This window comes from Leucoraja erinacea, chromosome 23 (genome assembly GCF_028641065.1).
Source record: "Leucoraja erinacea ecotype New England chromosome 23, Leri_hhj_1, whole genome shotgun sequence".
In the NCBI taxonomy this organism is placed as follows: domain Eukaryota; kingdom Metazoa; phylum Chordata; class Chondrichthyes; order Rajiformes; family Rajidae; genus Leucoraja; species Leucoraja erinaceus.
The window spans coordinates 8,811,594-8,837,150 of record NC_073399.1 but is presented as its reverse complement, the minus strand read 5'-3'; the positions used below and the strand labels follow the sequence as shown (position 1 = coordinate 8,837,150).

The 25,557-nt window shown below is 44.4% G+C and overlaps 1 protein-coding gene across 1 annotated transcript in view; it reads right to left on the bottom strand.

Annotated features, from left to right (window-relative positions):
- Positions 1–7,203: 7,203 nt before the first annotated feature.
- Positions 7,204–25,557, bottom strand: part of LOC129708182 (platelet endothelial cell adhesion molecule-like) — a 34,642-nt gene continuing 16,288 nt past the window's right edge. Inside the window, exons 7-14 of the mRNA XM_055653797.1 lie at positions 23,862–24,149; positions 19,842–19,925; positions 17,345–17,366; positions 16,031–16,059; positions 15,862–15,918; positions 13,655–13,699; positions 12,294–12,353; positions 7,204–8,508 (exon numbers count right to left, since the gene is read on the bottom strand). Of these exons, the coding sequence (XP_055509772.1) occupies positions 12,319–12,353; positions 13,655–13,699; positions 15,862–15,918; positions 16,031–16,059; positions 17,345–17,366; positions 19,842–19,925; positions 23,862–24,149 (560 nt within the window). The 3' untranslated portion in view covers positions 7,204–8,508; positions 12,294–12,318. The remainder of the gene's footprint in view (positions 8,509–12,293; positions 12,354–13,654; positions 13,700–15,861; positions 15,919–16,030; positions 16,060–17,344; positions 17,367–19,841; positions 19,926–23,861; positions 24,150–25,557) is intronic.

The following is a 25,557-nucleotide window of genomic DNA, read 5'->3' as shown; positions in this document are numbered from 1 at the left end:
TGATTGTGCACGCCGGTTGATTGCATCCGTCGAAACAGGGCGGACTTGTGAAGATAATCTCCCACAAATATATAAGGATGTGTGGTAAAGTCTGCAGGAAACAGGCAGCATATTAACCCGTCGATACATGGAGGGAAGGAATGGGAGTTTGTGCACATGGAGTTTCGCAGTCCCTTGCAAACGTCACCCATGCTCAGTTTCTTTTCCTTTTTTTGCCAGAGATGCATGCTTTGTATTTTTGTGTGTTGGTCTGAGTCTACGTGCCTCAGATGCTGCTGCAAGCGAGATTTTAATCTGCAGATAAAGGGTCTCGACCCGAAACGTCACCCGTTCCTTCTCTCCAGAGATGCCGCCTGTCCTGCTGAGTTACTCCAGCTTTTTGTGTCTATCTTCGGTTTAAACCAGAATCTGCAGTTCCTTCCTGCACATGTACCTGTCCAACTGTTTCCTAAACGTGGGGATAGTTCCAGCCTCAACTACTACAACTGCACCTGGCCTTGGTTGTGAAGATGGCAAATGTCTTGAATGTTGTGGTTCAGATAGACAATAGACAATAGGTGCAGGAGTAGGCCATTCGGCCCTTCGAGGCAGCACCACCATTCAATGTGATCATGGCTGATAAAACTTGTTCTGCAAAAAAGCTTTTCCAAAATAGCAAATGTTCTGTTGCAAATGGTAACCAATCCTTGCCTTCACAGGAAGTTCACACTGAATATGTATTCACCAAATGCACACAAAGGGACAACTTTCACATCAAGCCACATATGTAGGCAGCAAACCACATATACATGTTTTTTTAGTCAAGATAAAAGACTTTTATTTTAGGCTTCATTTACTCGTACTTGTTTTCATATACAATCGAAGTCTGGAAAATAAATGTTTCATTTGAACTCAGTGTAAGCAGCCAAGATGTGGAGGGGGCAGGAAATGGTTGCAGAAACCCTCTACTGAGCTGTCAACAATTGGTCGGTAGCATGAAACGTCGACTCTCTTTATCTCTCCACAGATGATGCCTGGTCTGATGAGTATTTCTGAAGGTAGACATAAAAAGCTGGAGTAACTCAGCGGGACAGGCAGCATCTCTGGAGAGAAGGAATAGATGACGTTTCGGGTCTTCAGACTGAATCAGGGAAGAGGGAGATACAGAGATAAGGAAAAGTAAGGTATGAAAACAAGACAAAGGGGATGGAGATCAAGGGAAATGTAGAATAGATCACTGTTAGCTGGGAGAAGGTAACAACAAAGCAAACAGAGATAAAATGTAAACGAGGACAGTCAGACTAGTCGGAGAACTGGTAAAGGGGAGGGATAGAGAGAGAGGGAAAGCAAAGGTTACTTGGAGTTAGAGAAGTCAATATTCATACCGCTGGGGTGTAAGCTGCCCAAGTGAAATATGAGGTGCTGTTCCTCCAATTTGCGCTGAGCCTCACCTTGACAATGGAGGAGGCCCAGGGCAGAGAGGTCAGTGTGGGAATGGGAGAGGGAGTTAAAGTGTTTAACAACTGTTTTACTTCAGTGAGAGTGTGACCAAAGACGTGGTCTGCAGTTTGGTCATCCCAGGTGAACTAAATTTAGGAGCAGAAGCTGCTCTATCGAGCAAAATAAAACTTGAAGGTTTATAATTGTTAAACGCAGAGGTGACTGCAGGATTAGATACATAAATGATGCTCCGTGCCTGGGTAGACAAAAATGCTGGAGAAACTCGGCGTGTGAGACAGCATCTATGGAGCGAAGGAAATAGGCAACGTTTTGGGTTGAGACCCTTCTTCAGACTGATGTGAGGGTGGGGGAGGTGGGAAGAAGAAAGGAAGAGGTGGAGACAGTGGGCTGAGGGATAGCTGGGAAGGGGAGGAGCGGAGAAAGCAAGGACTACCTGAAATTGGAGAAATCAATGTTCATACCGCTGGGGTATAAACTGCCCAAGCAAAATATAAGGTGCTGCTCCTCCAATTTATGTTGGGCCTCACTCTGACCATGGAGGAGGCCCAGGACAGAAAGGTCGGATTCGGAATGAGAGGGTGAGTTGAAGTGCTGAGCCACCGGGAGATCAGGCTGGTTATTGCGAACTGAGTGTAGGTGTTGTGCGAAGCGATCGCCAAGCCAGCACTTAATCTCACCGAGGTTGATCATATGCTGAATAATCCAACCAGATTTTTGTTTGGAAATGGATTGAAATAATAAAAATTGCATTCATTGCAAGTGTAAAAAGAGATGAGATACTGTATTGTAATTTTGCTGCATGTCATTGTGGTATATATCATGTCTTGATTGTTGAATATGTTTAGTGTGTGACTTTATTTGAAGCAGAAATAATAAGTGAATGCTTCATTGACCATAATTCCGACTGGTAACTACGCACTTCGTCCGAGCACATTATCGCACGTGTCATGCAAGCCATCTTAAATGACCGTCTAAACTGTCATTTGGCAACCTAAAAAGCTGCTGCCCGGCTGGCAACTGGGAAAAAAGTTAAGTGAGAGCCCTGACCCCCTTTTCCCAACTTGCCACCATTTAGACAATAATCTGCCTTCCTGTTTTTGCCACCAAAGTGGATAACCTCACATTTACCCACGTTAAATTGCATCTTCCCACTCACCCAACCTGTCCAAGTCACCCTGCATCCTCCTCACAGTTCACACTATCATCTGCAAATTTGCTAATGTTACTTTTCATCCCTTCATCTAAATCATTAATATATATTGTAAATAGTTGCGGTCCCAGCACCGAGTCTTGTGGTTCCCCCACTTGTCACTGCCTGCCATTCTGAAAGGGACCCGTTAGTCCCTACTCTTTGTTTCCTGTCTGCCAACCCATTTTCTATCCATGCCAGCACTCTACCCCCAATACCATGTGCTCTAATTTTGCCCACTAATCGCCTATGTGGGACCTTATCAAATGTTTCCCATCAAATAGCCTAATTAAATATCCAATGACGGGGGGGGGGGGGGGGGGGGGGTACATGGTAAAGAAACCACAGTCACTTGAAATAAATAATTCAAAAACATAAGGCGATCGGCAAGAGAAAGAGCAAACCAGAACAGGACATGTGAGCACCACACGAAAACTCGAGTTCTGTTTAATTATTTATGCATTTTAGTTAATTTCACTCCCCCACATGCCGCCTGACCTGCTGAGTTCCTCCAGCACTTTGTCTTTTTGTAGTATGTTCAATGAACTGCTTTCTTACTCTTTTCTAGTTCCCGAAATGCATGTAGGACCTCACGCCTTCTGCTGATGTATTCTGTGCAGTACTTCCCACATTTACATTGTCAAAATACTAAAAGGACTTTTACAATAAACTTACATAGCAGCAGCAGCAGCATTAAAATCATGGTGATAGCTCTCAACATTTTGACACGATGATATATAGTCCAGTGAGTGTGTTTTACTGTTATGCTGAAAAAGAGACTTCGCAATACGTCTATACGCAAGGAACAAAAGTGAAAGAAGAAAATAGATTATCATATTTCGTCAAACAAAGATAAAAAACCTAACTCATAAACGTGAACATAGTTTAAGTTGTTTCCAAACTCCTTCCGAAACCTGGATCTAGAGCATCACTCAGCACTGCACATCAAGCCAATTAATCAGCCTGAAGAAGGGTTTCGGCCCGAAACGTTACCTATTTTCTTCGCTCCATAGATGCTGCTGCACCCGCTGAGTTTCTCCAGCACAGTTGTGTACCTAAGCCAATTAATCAAGCGGCTTTGAAGTGTGGAGAAAACCCACGCAGGTCACGGGGAGAACGTACAAACTCCATACAGACAGCGCCCGTAGTCGGGATTGAACCAGGGTCTCTGCCGCTGCATTTTGCTGTTAGGCAGCAACTATACCACTGCGCCACCGTGACCCACATGATGGCGCAGGGTCGTCTGTTAGTATTAAAATACTGTGGAGGAAGGAACTGCAGATGCTGGTTTCAACCGAAGATAGACACAAAATGCTGGAGTAACTCAGCGGGGCAGGCAGCATCTCTGGAGAGAAGGAATAGCTGACATTTCGGGTCGAGACCCTTCTTCAGTCTGACGTTCTCAGTGCTAATGGAATCAAGGGATATGGGGAGAAAACAGGGAACTGATTTTTTATGATCAGCCATGATCAGATTGAATGGTGGTGCTGGCACGAAGGGCCAAATGGCCTCCTCCTGTACCTATGTTTCTATGACCCGAAACGTCACCCATTCCTTCTCTCCAGAGATGCTGCCTGTCCCGCTGAGTTACTCCAGCTTTTTGTGTCTGTCTTTGGAATCAATGCTGGGTGGTTCATGGTGTCCGCACTTGCAGTTAAGTCCTTGCAGAATTTCTTCTTATCAAGTCCGCACACAAGATTAGAAGTTCTTCAGCCAGAGCTGAACACACTTCTCGGCATCTGCATACAATGGTGTCTGTCTTGTTGCTTCTTGTGCGTGGTGGCGGGGGGGTTGGTGAAAACAGGGCCGCGACGTGAACGCTCTTTCCTTGACTCCCTTGCAGGACTGACAGCTCCTGATGGATGTCGTCTTTGCCTCATTGAAGCGGGTGAACTGAAGAGCAATGCAGGGACCAAGGCCAGACCGACCTCAAGTGTCGTGGCTTGAGTATCATTTGAACAAATCACACGATGAATAGCAACTTGAACAGACAAGTCGGGTCAATGCTCTACTGTGAACTTTCTGCAGCTTGTTAATTTAGAGATACAGCGCGGAAACAGGCCCTTCGGCCCACCGAATCCGAGCCGACCAGCGATCCCTGTTCATTAACACTATCCTCCACTAGGGACAAATTTTTTAAACCATTTATATCAAGCCAATTAAGCTGTGAACCTGTAGGTGTTTGGAGTGTAGGAGGAAACCAAAGTTCTCGGAGAAAACCCACGTGGTTACGGGGAGAACGTACAAACTCCCTACAGTCAAGCACGGGTTATGAACCCTGGACTCTGGCGCTATAAGGGAGCAACTCTACTGCTGCGCCACCGTGCAGCTTATGTAATAAATATCCAAAATGTGATGCTGATTATTAAACAAATCTGTTTCATGTACTGGGTGAGGTAGAAGCTGATGAAGGGTCTCGAACCGAAACGTCACCTATTCCTGTTCTCCAGAGTTGCTGTCTGTCCCGCTGAGTCTACGGTGCTAGCAAGCATCTGCACTTCCTCCTTACACACATGAACATGGGAGCAGGAGTTCCCCAACAGTATTGAATGGTGGAGCACGCTTAAAGGGGCTGAGTGGCCTCCACTTGCTCTACATTCTTCTAGTTCCTCCATTGCTTCAATCAAGCATTCTCTGGGGAAAATGTTTTTTGTGCCATCGTCATTTACTTCCAGCTGAATCATTTATTTTCCAGACTTCGGTTGTATATGAAAACAAGTATGAGTAAATGAAACCTAAAATAGAAGTATTTTATCTTGACTAAAAAACATATACATGTGGTTTGCTGCCTAGTCATTTTATATGTGGTTTGATGTGAAAGTTGTCCCTTTGTGTGTATTTAATGAATGCATATTCAGTGTTGTCTTCATGTGAAGACAAGGATTGGTTGTCACCATTTGCTCCAGAACATTTGCTATTTTGGAAAAGCAGTGGTACTTTTTTGCAGAGCACGCTTTATCAGTCATACACCTGGATCACAACATTCAAGACATTTGCCATCTTCACAACCAAGGCCAGGTACAGCTGTAGTAGTTGAGGCTGGGACTATCGCAGCGTTTAAGAAACAGCAAGACAGGTACATGTGCAGGAAGGAACTGCAGATTCTGGGTTAAACCGGAGATAGACACAAAAAGCTGGAATAACTTAGCGGGACAGGCGGCATCTCTGCAGGGAAGGATTGGGTGATGTTTCGGGTCGAGACCCATTCACCCATTCCTTCCCTCCAGAGATGCTGCCTGTCCTGCTGATTTACCCCAGCATTTTGTGTCTATAAATCCAAGTGTTCCCAGTTTAGCTAAAACAAAGGTTATAAGAATCCAAGCATTGTTACAATGTCATTAACAGCATATGTTCATGTTCTCCACTCTGTTGAAAGATGGAGGTGATCTATTGACTGCGTTAGACAGCCCAGGGTAGAAACATCCTTCATCAGCTAGCGGAACCCAGTGAGTCAGGCAGCATCAGACTGAAGAAGAGTCATAGAGTGATACAACGTGGAAACATTCCCTTCAGTCAAACTTGCCCACACCAGCCAACATGTCTCAGCTCCACTAGCCCCACCTGCCAGCATTAGGCCCCTATCCCTCCAAACCTGTCCTATCCATGTACCTGTCTAACTGTTTCTTGAATGTTGGGATAGTCCCTGCCTCAACTACCTCCTCTGGCAGCTTGTTCCATACGCCCACCACTCTTCACAACTGTGTGAAAAAGCTACCGCTCATATTCCCATTAAATCTTTTTCCCTTCACCTTAAACCTATTCACCTACTTTGGGCAAGAGACTCTGTGAGTCTACCCGATCTATTCCTCTCATGATCTTATACACCTCTATAAGATCACCCCTCATCCTCCTGCGCTCCAAGGAATAAGGACCCAGCCTACTCAACCTCTCCCTATAGCTCAGACCCTCTAGTTCTGGCAGCATCCTCATGAATGTACCCTTCATGAATCATCCTCTGTACCCTTTCCTGCTTGACAACATCTTTCCTATAACATGGTGCCCAGAACTGAACACAATACTCTAAATGAGGCCTCACCAACGACTTATACAACTGAGACATGACCTCCCGACCCAAAATCCAATTCCCTCCACAAATGCTGCCTGACCGGCTGAGTTCCTCCAGCAGTCGGATGTTTTCCTCAGGATTCCTGCACCTGCAGTTCCTTGTGTGTCTCTATTTTCTCATCCTTTAACACACACAGTATTGTTTTCTGGCTGAAATAACAAAGACGCCTTTGAGGATCATGTGTCTTATTTTAAGCAGCAGAAGATGCTGGAAATACCTGACTGGTCAGAATGGAGACAGAAACAGAATTAACACTTCAGGTTCTTGACCTATCATCTGAAGAAACATAGACTCTCTTTATCTCTCCACAGATGCTGCCTGATCTGATGAGTATTTCTGAAGGTAGACATAAAAAGCTGGAGTAACTCAGCGGGACAGGCAACTTCTCTGGAGAGAAGGAATGGGTAACAGTTTGGGTCTTCAGACTGAATCAGGAGAGGGGGAGATACAGAGATAAGGAAAAGTAAGGTGTGAAAACAAGACAAAGTGGGTGGTGAGCAAGGAAAATGTAGCATAATAATAACAGTAAACTTTATTTCGGATTCTAGGTCCAGGCAAGGGACAACATTACATAAAAATACATTGCATATTAAAAACATCATAAAGTACATATAAAATCTGAGTATATCACTTATAAAAGCATTATAAATGTTATATTAAAAAACCCCACAATACATGAATTAAAATCCAGAATTTAAAAAGAATGATCAATGTCCTACAATGAGACAACGATACCAGTGTCTCCACAGCTGGGATTCGTAGCGTGTAGTGCTAAACCTTATGTTTGACAAGGCCACAATAATTAAATTTTTTGAGTCATTTATACTGCAAATGAATTTATACATATGATTTCTTAGGATAGCTTCTAAAGTACTGACTCCTGCAGCCGCAAACATGTTACTAGCACTACACCATCTAGATTTCTTTAGCAGTGTTCTCATGGCATCGTTATAGGCCACCTTTAGTCTCTGCAAACTTGTCTATCCATAGTTCGACCACAGGTGCACAGTATAGAGTGGTGTGCAATATGCTCTAAACAGCGACATCTTCACCACATCTGTACACGCACCAATAGACGATTGTTAGCTAGGAGAAGGTAACAACAAAGCAAACAGAGATAAAATGTAAAGGAGGACAGTTAGACTAGTCGGAGAACTGGATAGGGGGGAGGGATGGAGAGGGGTAAAGCAAGCGTTACTTGAAGTTAGAGAAGTCAATGTTCATACCGCTGGGGTGTAAGCTGCCCAAGCGAAATATGTGGTGCTGTTCTTCCAATCTGCGCTGGGCCTCACCCTGACAATGGAGGAGGCCCAGGACAGAAAGGTCTGCGTGGGAATGGGAACGGGAGTTAAAGTGTTTAACAACTGTTTTATTTCAGTGAGAGTGTGACCTGCAGTTTGGTCATCCCAGGTGAACTAAATTTAGGAGCAGAAGCTGCTCTATCGAGCGGAATAAAACTTGAAAGTTTATAATTGTTAAACGAAGAGGTGACTGCAGGATTAGAGACATAAATGATGCTCCGTGCCTGGCTGGTCCTTTGAACTAGTCACCAATGAAGCTGCAGAACTCGGCTTGCTTCTACCAACATGAAGGCCGCTGGAGATCTTGGGAATGTCAGGGATCCATGGGCCTCAAGCCCACCGCCCCTCACACAGCTTTGCTTTCCTCCACCACTTGCTCCCAAGGACAGATAAGCTCCTTTGTGGAGTAACTGCCGCTGTGCTGGCTCTCCTCCTTCTCCTCCTCCTCCTCCTCCGAGTCAATGGGATAAATTCTGCAAACGGACCGGCCGTCTACCTTTATTTGGAAAAAGCTGCAGGATCAGAAATCAGAGAGAACAAACGCTTGAGATATACCCCAGAGCCCATTCAGGATAAGTTTATTGGTTTAGTTTAGTTTAGTTTAGAGATACAGAGCAGAAACAGGCCCTTCGGCCCACGCCGACCAGCGATCCCCGCACATTAACACTATCCTACACCCACTAGGGACAATTTTTACATTTACCAAGCCAATTAACCTACATACCTGTACGTCTTTGGAGTGTGCGAGGAAACCGAAGATCTTGGAGAAAACCCACGCAGGTCAAAGGGAGAATGTACAAACTCCATACAGACAGCGCCCGTAGTCGGGATCGAACCCGGGTCTCCGCTACAATCGCAGTAAGGCAACAACTCTACCGCTGCGCCACCATGACTGCCCCTGTGTTGGAGGGTTTTGCTTATTAACCATTTACTCCTCAAATTCCTCTTCTTAGTCTGTCTCTGTAAAGGCAGATTCTTGCCAGGGAACAGATTCAGCACCGCAAGCAATCTGTCGATTGAGTCATACAGCACAGAAACAGGCCCTTTGGCCCAGTTCCTCCATGCTGACCAATATATCTCTTTGCGCTAGTCTCATTTACCAGCATTTAGCCCACATCCCTCTCATCCTTTCCAACCTGTCCAATGTTTTTTTAAATGTTTTCATTGTACCTGCCTCTACCACTTCCTTTAGTAGCTTGTTTCCATCACTCACCACACTCTGTGTGAAAATGTTCTCCCTCAAGTCTCTTTTAAATCTTTCCCACATCCTGAGGATGTGCGGTTGATTAAAGGGCTGCTGTAAATTCATCTTCATTCATTCTGCTTAATTCAGCTTCACTTATATCTTTTCCTTTTTACATACAGTGCCCTCCATAATGTTTGGGACAAAGACCCTTCATTTATTTATTTGCCTCTGTACTCCACAATTTGAGATGTGTAATAGAAAAAAATCACACGTGGTTAAAGTGCACATTGTCAGATTTCAATAAAGGCCATTTTTATACATTTTGGTTTCACCATGCAGAAATTACAGCAGTGTTTATACATAGTCCCCTCATTTCTGGGCACCATAATGTTTGGAACACAGCAATGTCATGAAAATGAAAATAGTCATGCTTAGTATTTTGTTGCATATCCTTTGCATGCAATGACTGCTTGAAGTCTGTGATTCATGGACATCACCAGTTGTTTGGTGTCTTCTCTGGCGATGCTCTGCCAGGCCTGTATTGCAACCATCTTTAGATTATGCTTGTTTTGGGGGCTAGTCAGTTTTCTCTTCAGCATATAAAAGGCATGCTTAATTGGGTTCAGATCAGGTGTTTGACTTGGCCACTCAAGAATTGACCATGTTTTAGCTTTGAAAAACTCCTTTGTTGCTTTAGCAGTATGTTTGGGATCATTGTCTTGCTGTAGAATGAACCGTCGGCCAATGAGATTTGAGGCATTAGTTTGAACATGAGCAGATAGGATGTGCCTATACATTTCAGATTTAATTATGCTACTACCATCAGCAGTTGTATCATCAATGAAGGTAAGTGAGCCAGTACCTTCAGCAGCCATACATGCCCAGGCCATAACACCCTCACCACAGTGTTTCACAGATGAGGTGGTATGCTTTGGATCGTGGGCAGTTAACTTCTCTCCTCCATACTTTGCTCTTGCCATCACTCTGATATAAGATATCTTCATCTCATCTGTCCACAAGACCTTCATCTAGAACTGTGGTTGCTATTTTAAGTATTTCCTGGCAAACTAACCTGGCCATCCTATTTTTGCGGCTAACCAGTGCTTTACATCTTGCAGTGTAGCTTCTGTATTTCTGTTCATGAAGTCTTCTGCGGACAGTGGTCATTGACAAATCCACACATGACTCCTGACGAGTGTTTCTGATCTGTCGGACAGGTGTTTGGGGATTTGTCTTTATTGTAAAGAGAATTCTTCTGTCATCAGCTTTGGATGTCTTCCTTGGTCTGTCAGTCCCTTTGCGATTAGTAAGCACACCAGTGCTCTCTTTCTTCTTAATGGTGTTCCAAACCGTTGATTTTGGTAAGCCTAAGGTTTGGCTGATGTCTCTAGCATTTGTATTCTTGTTTCTCAGTCTCATAATGGCTTATTTGACTTTCATTGGCACAACTTTGGTTCTCATGTTGATAAACAACAAGAAAAGTTTCCAAAGGTGATGGAAAGATTGGAGGAAAGACTAGGTGCTGAGAGCATTAAGGAGGCAATTAAACACACCTGAGCAATTACAAACGCCTGTGAAGCAATGTGTCCCAAACATTATGGTGCCCTGAAATGGGAGGGACTATGTATAAACATAGCTGTAATTTTGACATGGTGAAACCAAAATGTATAAAAAATACCCTTTTATAAAATCTGACATTGAAGCATTTAAAAGGTATTTGCATGGTCACTTGAATTGTCAAGATGTTAAATGCCTCTGGACCAAATACTGATGAATGGGTTTGGTGTTGTTGGGTATTGGATGGTCAGTGTGGACATGATGGACCAAAGGACTTGTTTCTGTGCTGAATAACTCAATGATTGTTTTATTTCTCTTGTATTAATCAATTTAGGCCGTCCCTTAAGTTTAAGGATGAGCCCAGAGTGTTGGATGTTGCATGCCAGCTGGTACACAGACTTGACAGAGTTAAAACATGGTCTAATGAAAAGGACCAAGTTGGAGATATATTTGGAGATCAGACAGTTCCAAGCTCGGTGACTATGTAGACATCCATTTAGAGCTATAGGGCCATACCTTGGCAAAACATCCCAGCAGTTCCAGCAGGGAGGATAGGCAAAGGTAAGATTGAAAGTCAAATCCTCACCATTGATTTATGAAGTTCTTTAAAAAGTTCAGATAAGTAAATGTGCAATGTCAGCAGGTTATAATCTTGGAGGAACAGTTTGGTGATACATTGATCAATTTATCCGAAGGTAGACACAAAAAGCTGGAGTATCTCAGCGGGACAGGCAGCATATCTGGAGAGAAGGAATGGATGACGTTTCAGGCCAAGACCCTTTTTCAGACTCAAAGTCATGGGAAAGGGAAACGAGAGATATAGACGATAGACGAGAAATATAGAAGATGTGGAGAGATATAGAACAATTGAATGAAAGATATGCAAAAAAGTAATGATGATAAAGGAAACAGGCCTTTGTTAGATGTTTGTTGGTGAAAACGAGAAGCTGGTGTGACGGGTGGGGGAGGGATGGTGAGAGTGGGTTACTTGAAGTTGGTGAAATTAATATTCATACCACTGGGTTGTTATCCAAATTGACCCAATGATCTACAGTATTCAGGTGGTTTTAGAATACTTCAATAACTTTACTGGGCTATTCAAACATTTCAGCACAACATGAAATCAACATGAAAGTATATGTATGATTCTTGCTTAAAAATATGTTTTTAAATATAATGTTTAATAAATAGACAATAGACAATAGGTGCAGGAGTAGGCCATTCAGCCCTTTGAGCCAGCACCGCCATTCAGTGATCATGGCTGATCATCCCCAATCAGAATCCCGTTCCCGCCTTCTCCCCATATCCCCTGACTACGCTATTTTTAAGAGCCCTATCTGGCTCTCCCTTGAAAACATCCAGAGAACCAGCCTCCACCGCCCTCTGAGGTGGAGAATTCCACACTCACCACTCTCTAATAAAATCCAAGAGATAAAATATAAAGGGTCAGTGTGCTCCCTCTGTGACAATAAATGGCAGACCTGTATAAATTAAATGAGTCCATCTTATGATCACTGTTAACTTGGAGTGAGTAAAATAAATAACAGATATTACCTGCTTTTTTTCTTACAATATTGACTTAGTTCATTTCACAATCACACTCTGAATCAGTTCCTGCAAAAAAAACATGATATGTATGAGAAATGCTTAAAAAGATTTCATTGTGTAAGAAGGAACTGCAGATGCTGGTTTAAACTGAAGATAGACACAAAAAGCTGGAGTTACTCCGTGGGACAGGCAGCATCTCTGGAGAGAAGGAATGGGTGACTACTCGGGTCAAGACCCTTCTTCAGACGGGTCTCGACCCGAAACACCACCCATTCCTTCTCTTCAGAGATGCTGCCTAAAAAGATTTCAGGTTTGGTATAGATGTTCTCATGGATTTAACATAGCTGGCGTCTCTTCTAAGCAGCCTTATGTTAAAGGATTTTTTATTTTTCTAATATCTTGTCATTTGTTTGTATGATGTGGAATTGTAATGCTGAATGTCTTGATTTTTATGAATGCAATATATAATATCACAAATGTATAACATTTCTTCATCTCCAAAAAATGATTGGATTAAGATTTAGTGAAATGTCGCCATGTATGCAGTTAAATGCTTTACTTTGTATAAAAGCCAAATCATTTTGGCAGCCGAATGGTGCAACTAGTGGAGCTGCTGCCTCATAGTGTCAGAGATCCTGGTTCGATCCTGACCTGGGACGTTGTTTATATGGAGTTTGTACTTTCTTCTTTGGGTCACTTGGGTTTCCTCCATGTGTTCTAATTTCCTGCTGCATCCAAAAGACTGTGGGTTGGTAAGTAAATTGGTCACTGTAAATTGCCCCGAGTGCGCAGGTGAGTGGTAGACCATGCGGGGAGTCACTATGAATTTGGGGAGAATTTTTTTTTAAGTATTAATGTGGAATTAGTGTAAAAGTGTGGCTGACGGTCGGCACAGACTTGGTCGGCCGAAGGGGCTGTTTGCTGCATCTCTCTCTGAATGTGACATGGGATTATGAATGGCAAAAATAAAAACAGAAAAAAATTAAGCACTTCATCTAATAGTCAGCAGGTGATTGTACAAGGGAATAATTACAGTAAATCTCATTTCATTTTGGTAACTTTTCATCCAATATTTAAATAACCCATACGGCACTTTTAACAGGGCAGTGGTGACTAGTATCAACTCTCACATAACTGATTGGCTGATCTTATGGTTCCCACCATTTGAAGTAGGCAACCTTTAGACTGCATTGAAATATTTATTAAAGTATTTTGATCGGCATCACAATCACTTAAGTTCTCAGGAAATAGTAAAATATGAAACTAACATATAGTTTAAAGTCTAATACGATAGTTTTGATATATCAAAAGTAAATCAAATTAAGCATTCTAAATTATATTGACAAATCAAATGTAAAACATATTACCGGTTCCTTTTAATGATGGGATGTTAACGTAGTCCTTCTCCTCATCTGTGGTTTGCAAATATATAGCCAATTATCAGATATAAGCAAGTACAATGTTTTTTAAAAAATTGTTTCTACTCGGGTAATTAAGCAGTTATAGCACTTTGTTAAAATCATCTGTCATTTATTAACTGACTAATAATAAAATTGTGAAAGAACCTATACTAAAATAACATAGTCAAATGGTGTCAGCTAATTAAACCTATTCATTAAATGTTTTTTTTAATTCTTGAGTGATGTTGGTACTTGGAAGTATTCAACAGTTGCAAAACGGGTGTCAGAGGTTATGGGGAGAATGCAGGAGAATGGGGTTAGGAGGGGGAGATAAATTAGCCATGATTGAATGGCAGAGTAGACTTGATGGGCTGAATGGCCTAATTCTACTCCTATCACATGATCTTATGAAACCCTTTTTGGAGAATGTTTGGTAAAGAATGTGACCACTGTGTATGTTTTGCATGGCTGGTTTGCTGCAAGATCCTCCAAGGAAGGTGTTGTTCAAATCATTGCAAATCTGGTCATTTTATGTTCTACCAGAATGGAGTCACCTATGTGTATTTGGCTAATCAGGATTTTAAGAAATTGAGCTTCCCTGATACAGAAGATGGATAAAATTAATATATCTGATTCAAACCATTATACTTGTATTTGGGTAACATGTCCTTGCAGATGCCACTGAGAGAATGGAGCAGCTGGGCTTGTACACTGTGGAGTTTAGAAGGATGCGAGGGGATCTCATTGAAACATATAAGATTGTTCAGGGCTTGGACACACTCGAGGCAGGAAACATGTTCCCGATGTTGGGGGAGTCCAGAACCAGGGGCCGCAGTTTAAGAATAAGGAGCAAGCCATTTAGAACGGAGACGAGGAAACACTTTTTCTCACAGAGAGTGGTGAGTCTGTGGAATTCTCTGCCTCAGAGGGCAGTGGAGGCAGGTTCTCTGGATGCTTTCAAGAGAGAGCTAGATAGGACTCTTTAAAATAGCGGAGTCAGAGGATATGGGGAGAAGGCAGGAACGGGGTACAGATTGGGGTTGGCTCAAAGGGGCAAATGGCCTACTCCTGCACCTATTGTCTATAGAAGCAGCATTGCATGTTAAATAATGTACACCATTGGAGGATGCTGACTTCATGATCAAGAAATATATACTTCTTTAGATGATTTGTAGAGCAATATGATAACAATGTTAACCTTGAATTGGTGTTGATTAATGTATATTGTAAGATCATAAGTGATAGGAGTAGAATTAGGCAAATTTACCCATCAAGTCTACTCTGCCATTCTATCATGTCTGATCTATCTCTCCCTCCAAGCCCCATTATCCTGCCTTCTCCCCATAACCTCTGACATCCTCACTAATTGAGAATCTATCTCTGCCTTAAATATATCCACTGACTTTGAATTCCACCACACCACCCTCTGACTAAGGCCACAGCTTTAAAGTCAGAAAGGGAAAGTTTGAAGAAGATGTGCCGGGCATGTGTTTTACACAGAGAATTGGAACAGCTGCCAGGGTTGGTGTGAGCTGATGTGATGGAAGCCTTTAGCTAAAGGCATGGATATGCAGGGAATGGAGGATATGGGTCACTCAGGCAGAGGAAATGTGTAGGAAGGAACTGCAGATGCTGGTTTAAACCAAAGAGAGACACAAAATGCTGGAGTAACTCAGGGGGACAGGCAGCATCCCTGGAGAGAAGGAATGGGCGACGTTTTGGATCGAGACCCTTCTTCAGACCGAAGAAAGACCATTCCTTCTCTCCAGAGATGCTGCCTGTCCCGCTGAGTTCCTCCAACATTTTGTGTCTAACCTGGCAGAGGAGATCAGTTTAACTTGACGTGATGTTTGGCAGACATTGTAGGCCGAAGGCCTTTTCTTTGACCATACTGTTCTATTGTAGTGCGTGGGTCTCAAAATGAGGCAAGTAGTCTGAAGTTTGAGAAGCACTTTACTTTAATTCCTCCCGGATCAGGGGAAGACGAAACCAGGAAAAGATGGCACCCAAACCCTGCCTTTTATACCCTCCGGCTAAGGACCGCCTCTGGACTGCGCCACTCCTGTGCCGAGGGGTTCGGCAGTATAATGGCACGACCCTTAGGAGCCGCCACACTATGTTCTATTAAATTGAGTACAATGAGGAAAATAGAATGAGCTTGTTGTAATTCTTACTTGGATGTGCCGTTCCTTTTACTTTACTGTAAAGCACAGTATTATCTTTCACAGATCCTGGAAACAAAATGCAATAATTTTAAGATTTCCAAAATCAAAGGTCTTAGCTCAATAACATGATTTAGAATTATTTCTGAGCTATGACATAATAAGAAGCAAGTAAATTTACCTTGATTTTGTTGTTTCACTATTTTGCGTCTGAAATCAGATTTTAAAATTGAATAACAAGAGATGAGATTTAGACGACTGCCATTCACGAAAATCTTTATTTCTTATCTGTGAAATCTAAATATGGGCATGTGTAAATTTAAGGGAAAGATAACTTGAATGGATCAAGTAACTTAACATTGATCATGGAACTAGTCTATTTTTGTTCTGTAAAGTATTTTGATCTTGCTGGTAATGAACTGCTTTACAGATGGTCATCACTGGTACATCTGCTCGTCCACTCTTTCTGTTCCATTTCTTAACATCATTCACAGAGTGGCACAGATAGTAAAGCTGCTGCTGCTTCAATCCTGACCTCGGGTGCTGCCTGGTGGATTTAGATGATCACTTGTGTAGTTGGGACATGTTGGATGTAGCTGGGACATGCGTGGGCAAGTTGGGTCCAAGGGCCTGTTTCCACACTGTATCACTCTATGACTCTTTGAGATTCCTTGGGTTTATCTTGGATGCTGTGGTTCCCTCCCTCAGTCTGACACGCGTTGGTCGGTAGGTTAATTGGCTGCTGTAAATTACCACTTCTGCAGATGGTTGAAAGGAGAATTGGGGGAGAGTGGAAACCAATGGTCATGTGAGAAAGGAGTTGTTGAAGGGGAGTAAAGGGGGGAATGGAATTGATGGGATTGCTCTGAGAGAGACTGAATGGCAACTTCCTACGTCATAAGAAAATATGGGAACATTTTTTAACAACATGAGTGTTTAATAACTTTAATGACTTTAAGCAACTCTGCAATGACATAGAATTACTTGGATACTTGAGGGATAATACACTTATAGAGGTGTATAAAATCATGAGATGAATAGATCGGGTGGATGCACAAGGTCTCTTGCCCAGAGTAGGTGAATCGAGGACCAGAGCACATAGGTTTAAGGTGAAGGGGAAAAGATTTAATAGGAATCTGAGCGGCAACCTTTCCACACAGAGGGTAGTGGGTGTACGGAACAAGCTGCCAGATGGGGTAGTTGAGGCAGGGACTATCCCAACATTTAAGAAACAGACAGGTACATGGATAGCACAGATTTGGAGAGATATGGAGCAAACGCAGGCAGGTGGGACTATTGTAGCTGGGATATGTTGGCCGGTGAGGGAAGGTTGGGCCGAAGGGCCTGTTTCCACTCTGACTACTTACTTATTATGAAGAAACACTATAATTGTGCCAGTCTATTAATACCTCTTTACATTTACATTCACAAAAGAAAAAAAGTTCAACAGATCATTGGGGAACAAGTTTATAAATGACGGATTAAGAAATCGTACCTTTTATTCTTTCGGTATTTAACTGGTGAAAGGAGAAAATGCAATAAAGATAAATTTTAAATCACTATGTTAGCAAAATATTAAAATAAAATAGAGCAATAAATGTAACAAAATTGGGGAATTTATTGCCACAGATGGTGGTGCAAGACAAAACATTGGGATTTTTAAAGATTAACTGGACCAAGTGGGATCCGTTGCGTCCCATCCCCTCGGGGGTGGGGGGGCTGTGGTGGTGTGTGTGTGAGGGGAGGGGAGGGGGAGGGGTTAGGGGAGCGTGGAGGGGGAGAGGATGTGGGAGAGAAGGGGGAGACAGAGAGAGAGGGGGAGAGAGAGGGAGGGGGGAGGGAGGGGGAGAGAGGAGAGGAGGGGGAGAGAGAGGAGGGGAGAGAGGAGGGTCAGAGAGGGAGGAAGGGGGGGGGGAGGGAGGGGGAGGGGGGGGGGGAGAGAGAGGGGGGGGAGGGAGGGGAGGAGGAGGGGGGGGGGGGGAGAGGAGTAGGAGAACCGGGTGGGCGGGCGAGCGGGCTGCAGGCGAGTGAGCTGCGAGCGAGCGAGCGGGCTGCTGGGGCCACGGTGAGCGGGAGTGATAAAAGGACTGCGAGTCGAGAGGGTGTGGGCATGATGTCACTCGCAGCGCGTGGAAAATAGTGCGAAGCAGGCTGCGCGAGCCGACCCATTGTGACATCGTCAGCTCGTTTATTTCCTAAGTTATTTGAAATTTTTGAACATTTTCATAAATAACTCAAGAAATAAAGGCGAAATTTTCATGTAAGCCGATTTTTGACTTCACGGAATAAAACTACAGGATTTTTGTAAAAATGTTACCGTCAGAGCGTCATTTTTTCGAGCAGTATGATTATACACACACACCCACATCCAAGATCAGACTTTTAATAGTTAATAGACCAAGTGCAGACCCATTGGGTCTGTTCCCCCAATGCGTGTTTATGTGGGGGGGGAGGGGGCGGGGCGGCATCCGGCGACATACACACTAACCACTCACACACACACACTAACTACCCCCTTGATATTATATTAATATTATTAATTTGCACCTTTTACCCCATAAACGCCCTATCCACTGACGCATAGCCCCCAACTTGCAGGCGCGTCTAGAGAGGGAGGGGGCGTAGAGAGTGAGGGCAGAGAGAGAATGGGGGGAGAAACAGAGAGAGAGGCAGAGACAGAAGGGCAGGAGAGGGGGTGGTGGAGGGGAGAAGAAGGGAGGGAGGGTGGGTGGGGAGGGGAGAGATGGGAGGAGAGGGGAAGATAGGGAGGGGGCCTGAGAAGGGGGAGAGTGGATGGGAAGGGAGGGGGAGAGGTGGGGGGGGAAGGGAGGGGGGGGGTAAGGGGAGGGAGGGGGGGGTAGGGGGGGAGTGAGGGAGGGGGGAGGGGAGAGAGGGAGGGGGGAGAGAGAGAAGGGGGGGGGGGAGAGAGGAGGGGGAGGAGAGGGGAGAGAGAGAGAGGGAGAAGGAGAGAGGGGAGAGAAAAAGAGGAACGAGAGAGGGAGAGAAAGAGAGATAGAGAGAGAGAAAAAGAGTGAGAGAGAAGAGAGGGGCGGGGCGGCAGCCCGAGCGCGAGACACGGAGCGATCTGAGGACGGTGAAAAGCAGCGGGGGGACCAGCCGATCGTGGCTTCCGCCAGCGTGACAGAGCCTGGCCGGGTCGAGGGGGGTTACAGACGATCGTGTACAGAATCTTTTGGAAGAGAGGGGAGATAGGGAGGAAGGAGAGGGGAAGAGGAGTGGGTGGGATGGGGGGTGGAGGAGAGCCAGGCTGCCAAATGAAGAGAGAGAGAGAAGCAGCTTCTGACTCTGGAAACCCACAGCTGGAATGAGCGCGCATGGCTTCACGAGCTGCGCCAACAGTCATGAGAAGGTTCAGCGCGTGATCCTATAGGGGAAGGAAGCTGTATGAGGAGAACTTATGAGGAGTAGATTCAGCGCTTGAGGAGTCGCTGCCCCGAGATCTGTAGAACAAAGAAGCTATAGATGAACGGAGCTGCAGAATGTTTGCTCTGTAGAACTTTCTCGATCTTTCTGGGCCTATAATCCAAAGCGGCGGGGGGGCGGGGCCTGGAGGTAGGTGGGCCTGGATTGGTGAGCATGTGGACATTGTGACCAGCAGTTGGTGAGCAGCGTTTATATTTTAAAAAATTAGTTTTGTGATCAATTTTATTCAAAATCTGGGGAAATAATTGACCAACGAGTGGATTTCTGAACTCATAAGTTAAATCCCTACTGAAATTGTAAAAGTCTCTGCGTTTTTGCTGTCTGGTTTTCGAGGAGATACGTTTCACATGCAAAATCACACACACACACACTATAGACAAGATATATTATTGATTAGTAGGGGCGTCAAAGGTTACAGGAAGATGCCATGAAAATGAGATTGAGAGGGAAAAATAGATGTGCCATGATCGAATGGCAGAGCAGACTTGATGAGCCGAATGGTCTAATTCTGCTTTTGTGTCTTATGGTCTTATATAATTGATACTTACCATGAACATAGCAACATATGAGAAATAATAATAAAAAAGCAAGTATACGTGGCATGTGATATTCCAACCACATTGGTTTGGTACCTGAAGGGAAATAAATGTTTTATTTCAGAAGATTTTAAAAGTTTTTGCATTGCTTTTTGCATTTTGTTTTGCATTCATAAAAATACCAAATACAAATCTGTTGTAAATTGTTTTTTTCTCACTCACTTTTATAACAGTTCCCGAAATATTTATGTTACATTTTTATGATACTGTTTGTATTGTTAATAACACAATTGTGAAAAAAATGATATTTCAAAATAGTCACATATGCTGGAATATCATGAAGCCAGGTGAACAATGGTGCTGCAGTATTCATAAGGAAGATCATAATTTTCTCACTGTGTCCAATAACATGGTTCTATAAATAGTATTTCAACCACTATCCAGGAACAATTTGGAAATATTTATTTATTCATTTGAACATCATTTGGAAAAAAAAGCTTTAATCTTTGATCATTCAGGTAGACTAGGAAACTGGCAATCTTCCATATTTTGAAAGAATTTTTGGAAGAAAACTGTGTGCAGATGACCTGAAAATGTTCAAAGTGTCTAGTAGTGCTTATTGTCATATATTGTGCAATGCACAAGAACAGAAAAGGATTATCTACAACTCCCATCAACTCACCGGGATCTGGAAAACAGCAGAAATCGGTGCCGTTTCGGACAAGCTGCTTGGGCAACTGAAGGCTCTTGCAATTTCGCGATCTCCCGCAGCTGCGGGAGCCCCGGACTTTAAACTTTCCCAAGCTCGCTGTAAAACATCCGACCCGACGGAGGAACGCAGGTACGGTACCTGAAACTCCGGGATGACCTCCAGAGCTGACGGGCTGGATCTTCCAGGAACAATGGAGCTGGAGCTGCCGACTTTGAAGGAATCCCCGTTCCAGCGCAGGTCCGCAGAAACAGCAGGTACAGTAAATTCAGTACCTGGAAACAAAGAGGAGGCCTCCACCGTGTCCGGAAACGTGGTCGATGGGCAAGACTTCCGGTCAGACTGAAGCGCAGGGGACTTCGGCCCCCTCTCCCTACTATCCTACTGGCCAATGTACAGTCCCTTGGAAACAAAGTTGAGGGCAAGGCTGCTTTATCAAAGGGAGCTGAGGGAATGCTCTGTGTTCTGTTTCACTGAGACATGGCTCACCCCCAGCTCCCCAGACTCAGCGGTCCACCCTGAAGGGTTCTCCATCCACCGTATGGACCATACACTGGCATCTGGGAAAGGGAGAGGAGCGGGCGTCCGCCTCATGGTCAACTCTGCGTGGTGTTCAGATGTGGCAGTTCTGTCAAACTCCTGCTCTCCACACCTCGAACATCTGGCAGTTAAGTGCCGTCCCTTCTACCTCCCAAGGGAATTCACCTCCATCATCCTGACCGTGGTCTACATCCCACCCCAGGCAGACATCTGTCTGGCACTGGAGGAGCTGCACGCCGTGGTCAACAAGCACCAGACATCTTACCCCGAGGCGTTTACCACCATTGCTGGGGACTTCAATAAAACCAACCTGAAGAAATAGCTCCCAAACTTCCACCAACATGTCTCCTGCTGCACCAGAGGACCAAACACCCTCGACCACTGCTACTCCACCATCAAGGATGCCTATCGCTCTATCCCTCGCCCTCACTTTGTTAAATCCGACCATTCCGCGGTGCTGCTTCTTCCTGCCTACAGCAATTGAAGAGCGCACCCCCCGAGGTGAGGACTGCGCAGAGCTGGGGGGGGGAGGCTGAGGAACAACTACAGGACTGTTTGGAGTTTGTAGACTGGGCAATGTTCAGGGACTCGGCAACGGACCTGAATGAGTACACCACAGTCGTTACAGACTTCATAAAGAAATGTGTGGAGGACTGCATCCCTACAAAAACCTTCCGAGTGTTTCCCAATCAGAAGCCTTGGATGAACAATGAGATCCGCACTCTTCTGAAGACCAGACACCGGGCATTCATGTCTGATGATACGACCTTGGTAAGGTCATCTAAAAGGCCGAAAGGGACTTCTGTTCCAAACTGGAGGATGAGACAGATGTTCGGCAGATGTGGCTGGGCTTGAATGCAATCACCTCCTACAAGGCGAGGTCAGGAGGCAGCTCGAATGTCGGCGAAACATCACTCCCTGACGAGCTCAATGCGTTTTACGCACGCTTTGATAGGGAGAACATTGATGTGCCTTCTTGAGCCCCCATTTGCTGTGATGTTATTTCAGTCACAGTCAAAGAGGCCGAGGTCAGAAAATCCTTCAGAGCAGTGAACCCTCAAAAAGCGCCTGGACCTGATGGTATACCCAGTCGTGTTCTAAAAACCTGTGCGGACCAACTTGCTGGAGTTTTTACGGACATTTTCAACCTCTCACTTCTGAGGTCTGAGGTTCCCACCTGCTTTAAAAGGGCATCAATTATACCAGTGGCCAAGAAGAGCAAGGTGACGTGCCTCAATGACTATCGACCAGTAGCACTAACGTCTGTGGTGATGAAGTGCTTTGAGAGGTTGATCATGGCACAAATCAACTCCTACTTCGACAAAAACCTGGACCCTCTGCAGTTCGCTTACCGCCATAACAGATCAACGGTGGATGCGATCTCGCTGACTCTCCACTCCGCTCTGGACCACTTGGACAACAAAAACTCAAATGTCAGGCTGTTAATCATTGATTACAGCTCGGCATTTAATACAATCTTCCCCTCCAAGCTGGTTACCAAACTCGCAGAACTGGGTCTCTGCGCATCCCTCTGCAATTGGATCCTAGGCTTCCTCATTCACAGACCACAGTCAGTTCGTATTGGTAGAAAAGTGTCAGCCTCGATAACAATCAGCACGGGAGCACCTCAAGGCTGCGTGCATGGCCCCTTGCTGTACTCACTCTATACTCATGACTGCGTAGCCGGTCATAGTGCGAACTCCATCATCAGGTTCGCTGACGATACCACTGTTGAGGGACGTATCACTGATGGGGACGAGTCAGAGTACCGAAGTGAAATAGACTGACTGACCAAATGGTGGCAGCAAAATAACCTGGCCCTCAACACCAGCAAAACCAAGGAACTGATTGTGGACTTTGGAAGGGGGAGGATGGGGACCCACAGTCCCGTTTAAATTGACGGGTCGATGGTGGAAAGGGTCAAGAGCTTCAAATTCCTGGGCGTGCACATTTCCGAAGATCTTTCCTGGTCCGAGAACATTGATGCAATCATAAAGAAAGCACATCAGCGCCTCTACTTCCTGAGAAGATTACGGAGAGTCGGTATGTCAAGGAGGACTCTCTCTAACTTCTACAGGTGCACAGTAGAGAGCATGCTGACTGGTTGCATCGTGGCTTTGTTCGGAAACCTGAGCGCCCAGGAGCGGAAAAGACTACAGAAAATAGTAAACACTGCCCAGTCCATCATCGGCTCTGACCTCCCTTCCATCGAGGGGATCTATCACAGTCGCTGCCTCCAAAAGTCTGGCAGCATCATCAAGGACCCACACCATCCGGGACATACACACATCTCCCCACTACCTTCAGGTAGAAGGTACAGGAGCCTGAAGACTGCAACGACCAGGTTCAGGAATAGCTACTTCCCCACAGCCATTAGGCTATTAAACTCGGCTCGGACAAAACTCTGGACATTAATAGCCCATAATCTGTTTATTTACACTTTATCAGTTTATTTATTCATGTGTGTATATATTTATACAATGGTATATGGACACACTGATCTGTTCAGTATCCATGCCTACTGTGTTCTGGTGTGCTAAAGCAAAGCAAGAATGTCATTGTCCCCGAAGGGACACGTGACAATAAACTCTTGAACCCATGCATCACATTTTGTGCTTATATTTAAAAAAATACCCAAGGTGATTATATGTATAGATGAGGGGAAATGATTGCAACAATAAGTAGGAAATGATTGCAGAATTCTGTTTCAATGTGGACTTCATCAAAGAGAAATGCTGCAATATCCTCTTCATGCTGCTAAGTTAAGTAACGAGAAATCTTACCCAATATGGTAAAGTTGATTCCTTCACTAAATTTGAATGAGTTTGGAATTTCATTTTCAGCTTTGCACTTGTACACGCCGCCATCTTTGGTATTATTTATGAGAATATTAAAAACCGCAGGCTCTGTAGTACAGTTCTTGACAGAGTGGATGAATCTTTGGTTTAAGAATAGCGAGTAAGTCACAGGAGAGCTCCCATTTGTTGAGTGGCATCGAATGGATATGCGTTTTCCTATTTCATATGTGGTTCCTGAAGTGAGGAGATTTACTTTTGGCTCTGAGACTGGAACTGAAACCAAAAGAACAGGTAAACTTTGGAAAGAGTAACAAATCTATAATATAGGGGTTAAAATAAAGTCAACTGCCTCAGTCAGTCTGAACAACGTGTCAAGTTAGCAGCTACCTGACTAATTACTTGTTGGCTCAAGTCGCGATTAAGCATGAAATCCAGCACAGTGCAGCACAACCAACCTTGCAATGTGCTCGTCCCAAACTCTGGGGATTGAGGTCTAATTTGATAGCGCTGTTTGCCATGTGGCAAGCAACAGCCTGACACAATTGTACTCACAGGATTACAGTTTATCTTGCAGGCAATGTGACAAATTCAACCATCCCAATTCCTGATTATTCTCTGGCAGAACAGACTTGCCAGGCAGTGGCACAGGAGGGAGAGCCTTTAGAGTCCTCAGCATTGTGGCCAAACTCTCTGACATCTCATAGACCAGGTCTAACATAGATTGTGAAATGCAATACGATTACCACCTGCCATTCACCCTCAGCTGATGAATCAGTGCTCATCCCTGTAGAACCACGCATGGAAGAAATGTTTTGATGTCTACCTTGTTTCTTCTGCCACTAGGGCTGCATTAGGGATGGTTTATGCTAGTTTATTAACCTATCAATGCACCTTGAAGATGTGTGCGGAAACTGGAGCAACTGTGGAAAGATCGGCAGTCTGAGGGAGAGCGTGCAAACTCCAAACAGACACCAGCAGAAACCGGGATTCTGCTCAAGGTCGCTGCACAGCAGAAGACGAGTCAAAACAATTTTGCGCTGAACTGCACCGCTAGCTTGTAGTTAGACATATAACCGAGTCAGAGTTGAGAATATTTCCAGATTTGATTCCTGCCGTTCCTTAGGTTAGCCAATCTCAACCAGAGATTTTGTGGTGTCGGTGGAGTCTCCCTCAATAGACCTAATCAATAAAACAAGGGATTCTACATTTCTCCCGTCACAGTGCAGAAAATGCTGCAAGCGCTCAGCAGAGCCGACAACAATCATGGAAACGGCAGTAGAGTTAATGTTTGGGTCTAAGACCACCTTGTCAGACCCTCCTGTTTACGGCGGCAGATTTTAACTGTGCATACTACAGGTGGACATTAGGATTGGGATTAGGATATGGGCATATGATATCCCTCTGAATCTAAAGATTTACCAACTTTAAAAAAAAATCAAACATGATGAGTATTTATTTGGGTGGATGTAGATAGGCTTGTATTTTGAAACGTGGCACAATCCGTTAGTTCCCAACAACACACGCCTCTCCATTGAGACAGGAATATTATCTTTTCTTATCCATTTCTTCAAACATATCTTTGTTCCAAAACGTTCCGCTTAGGCAGTGGTCCATCTGATAGCTAAATGAACATTCTGTTTAGTAATAAGACACTCTCTGAACTCAGCCCTTCACTTAATAC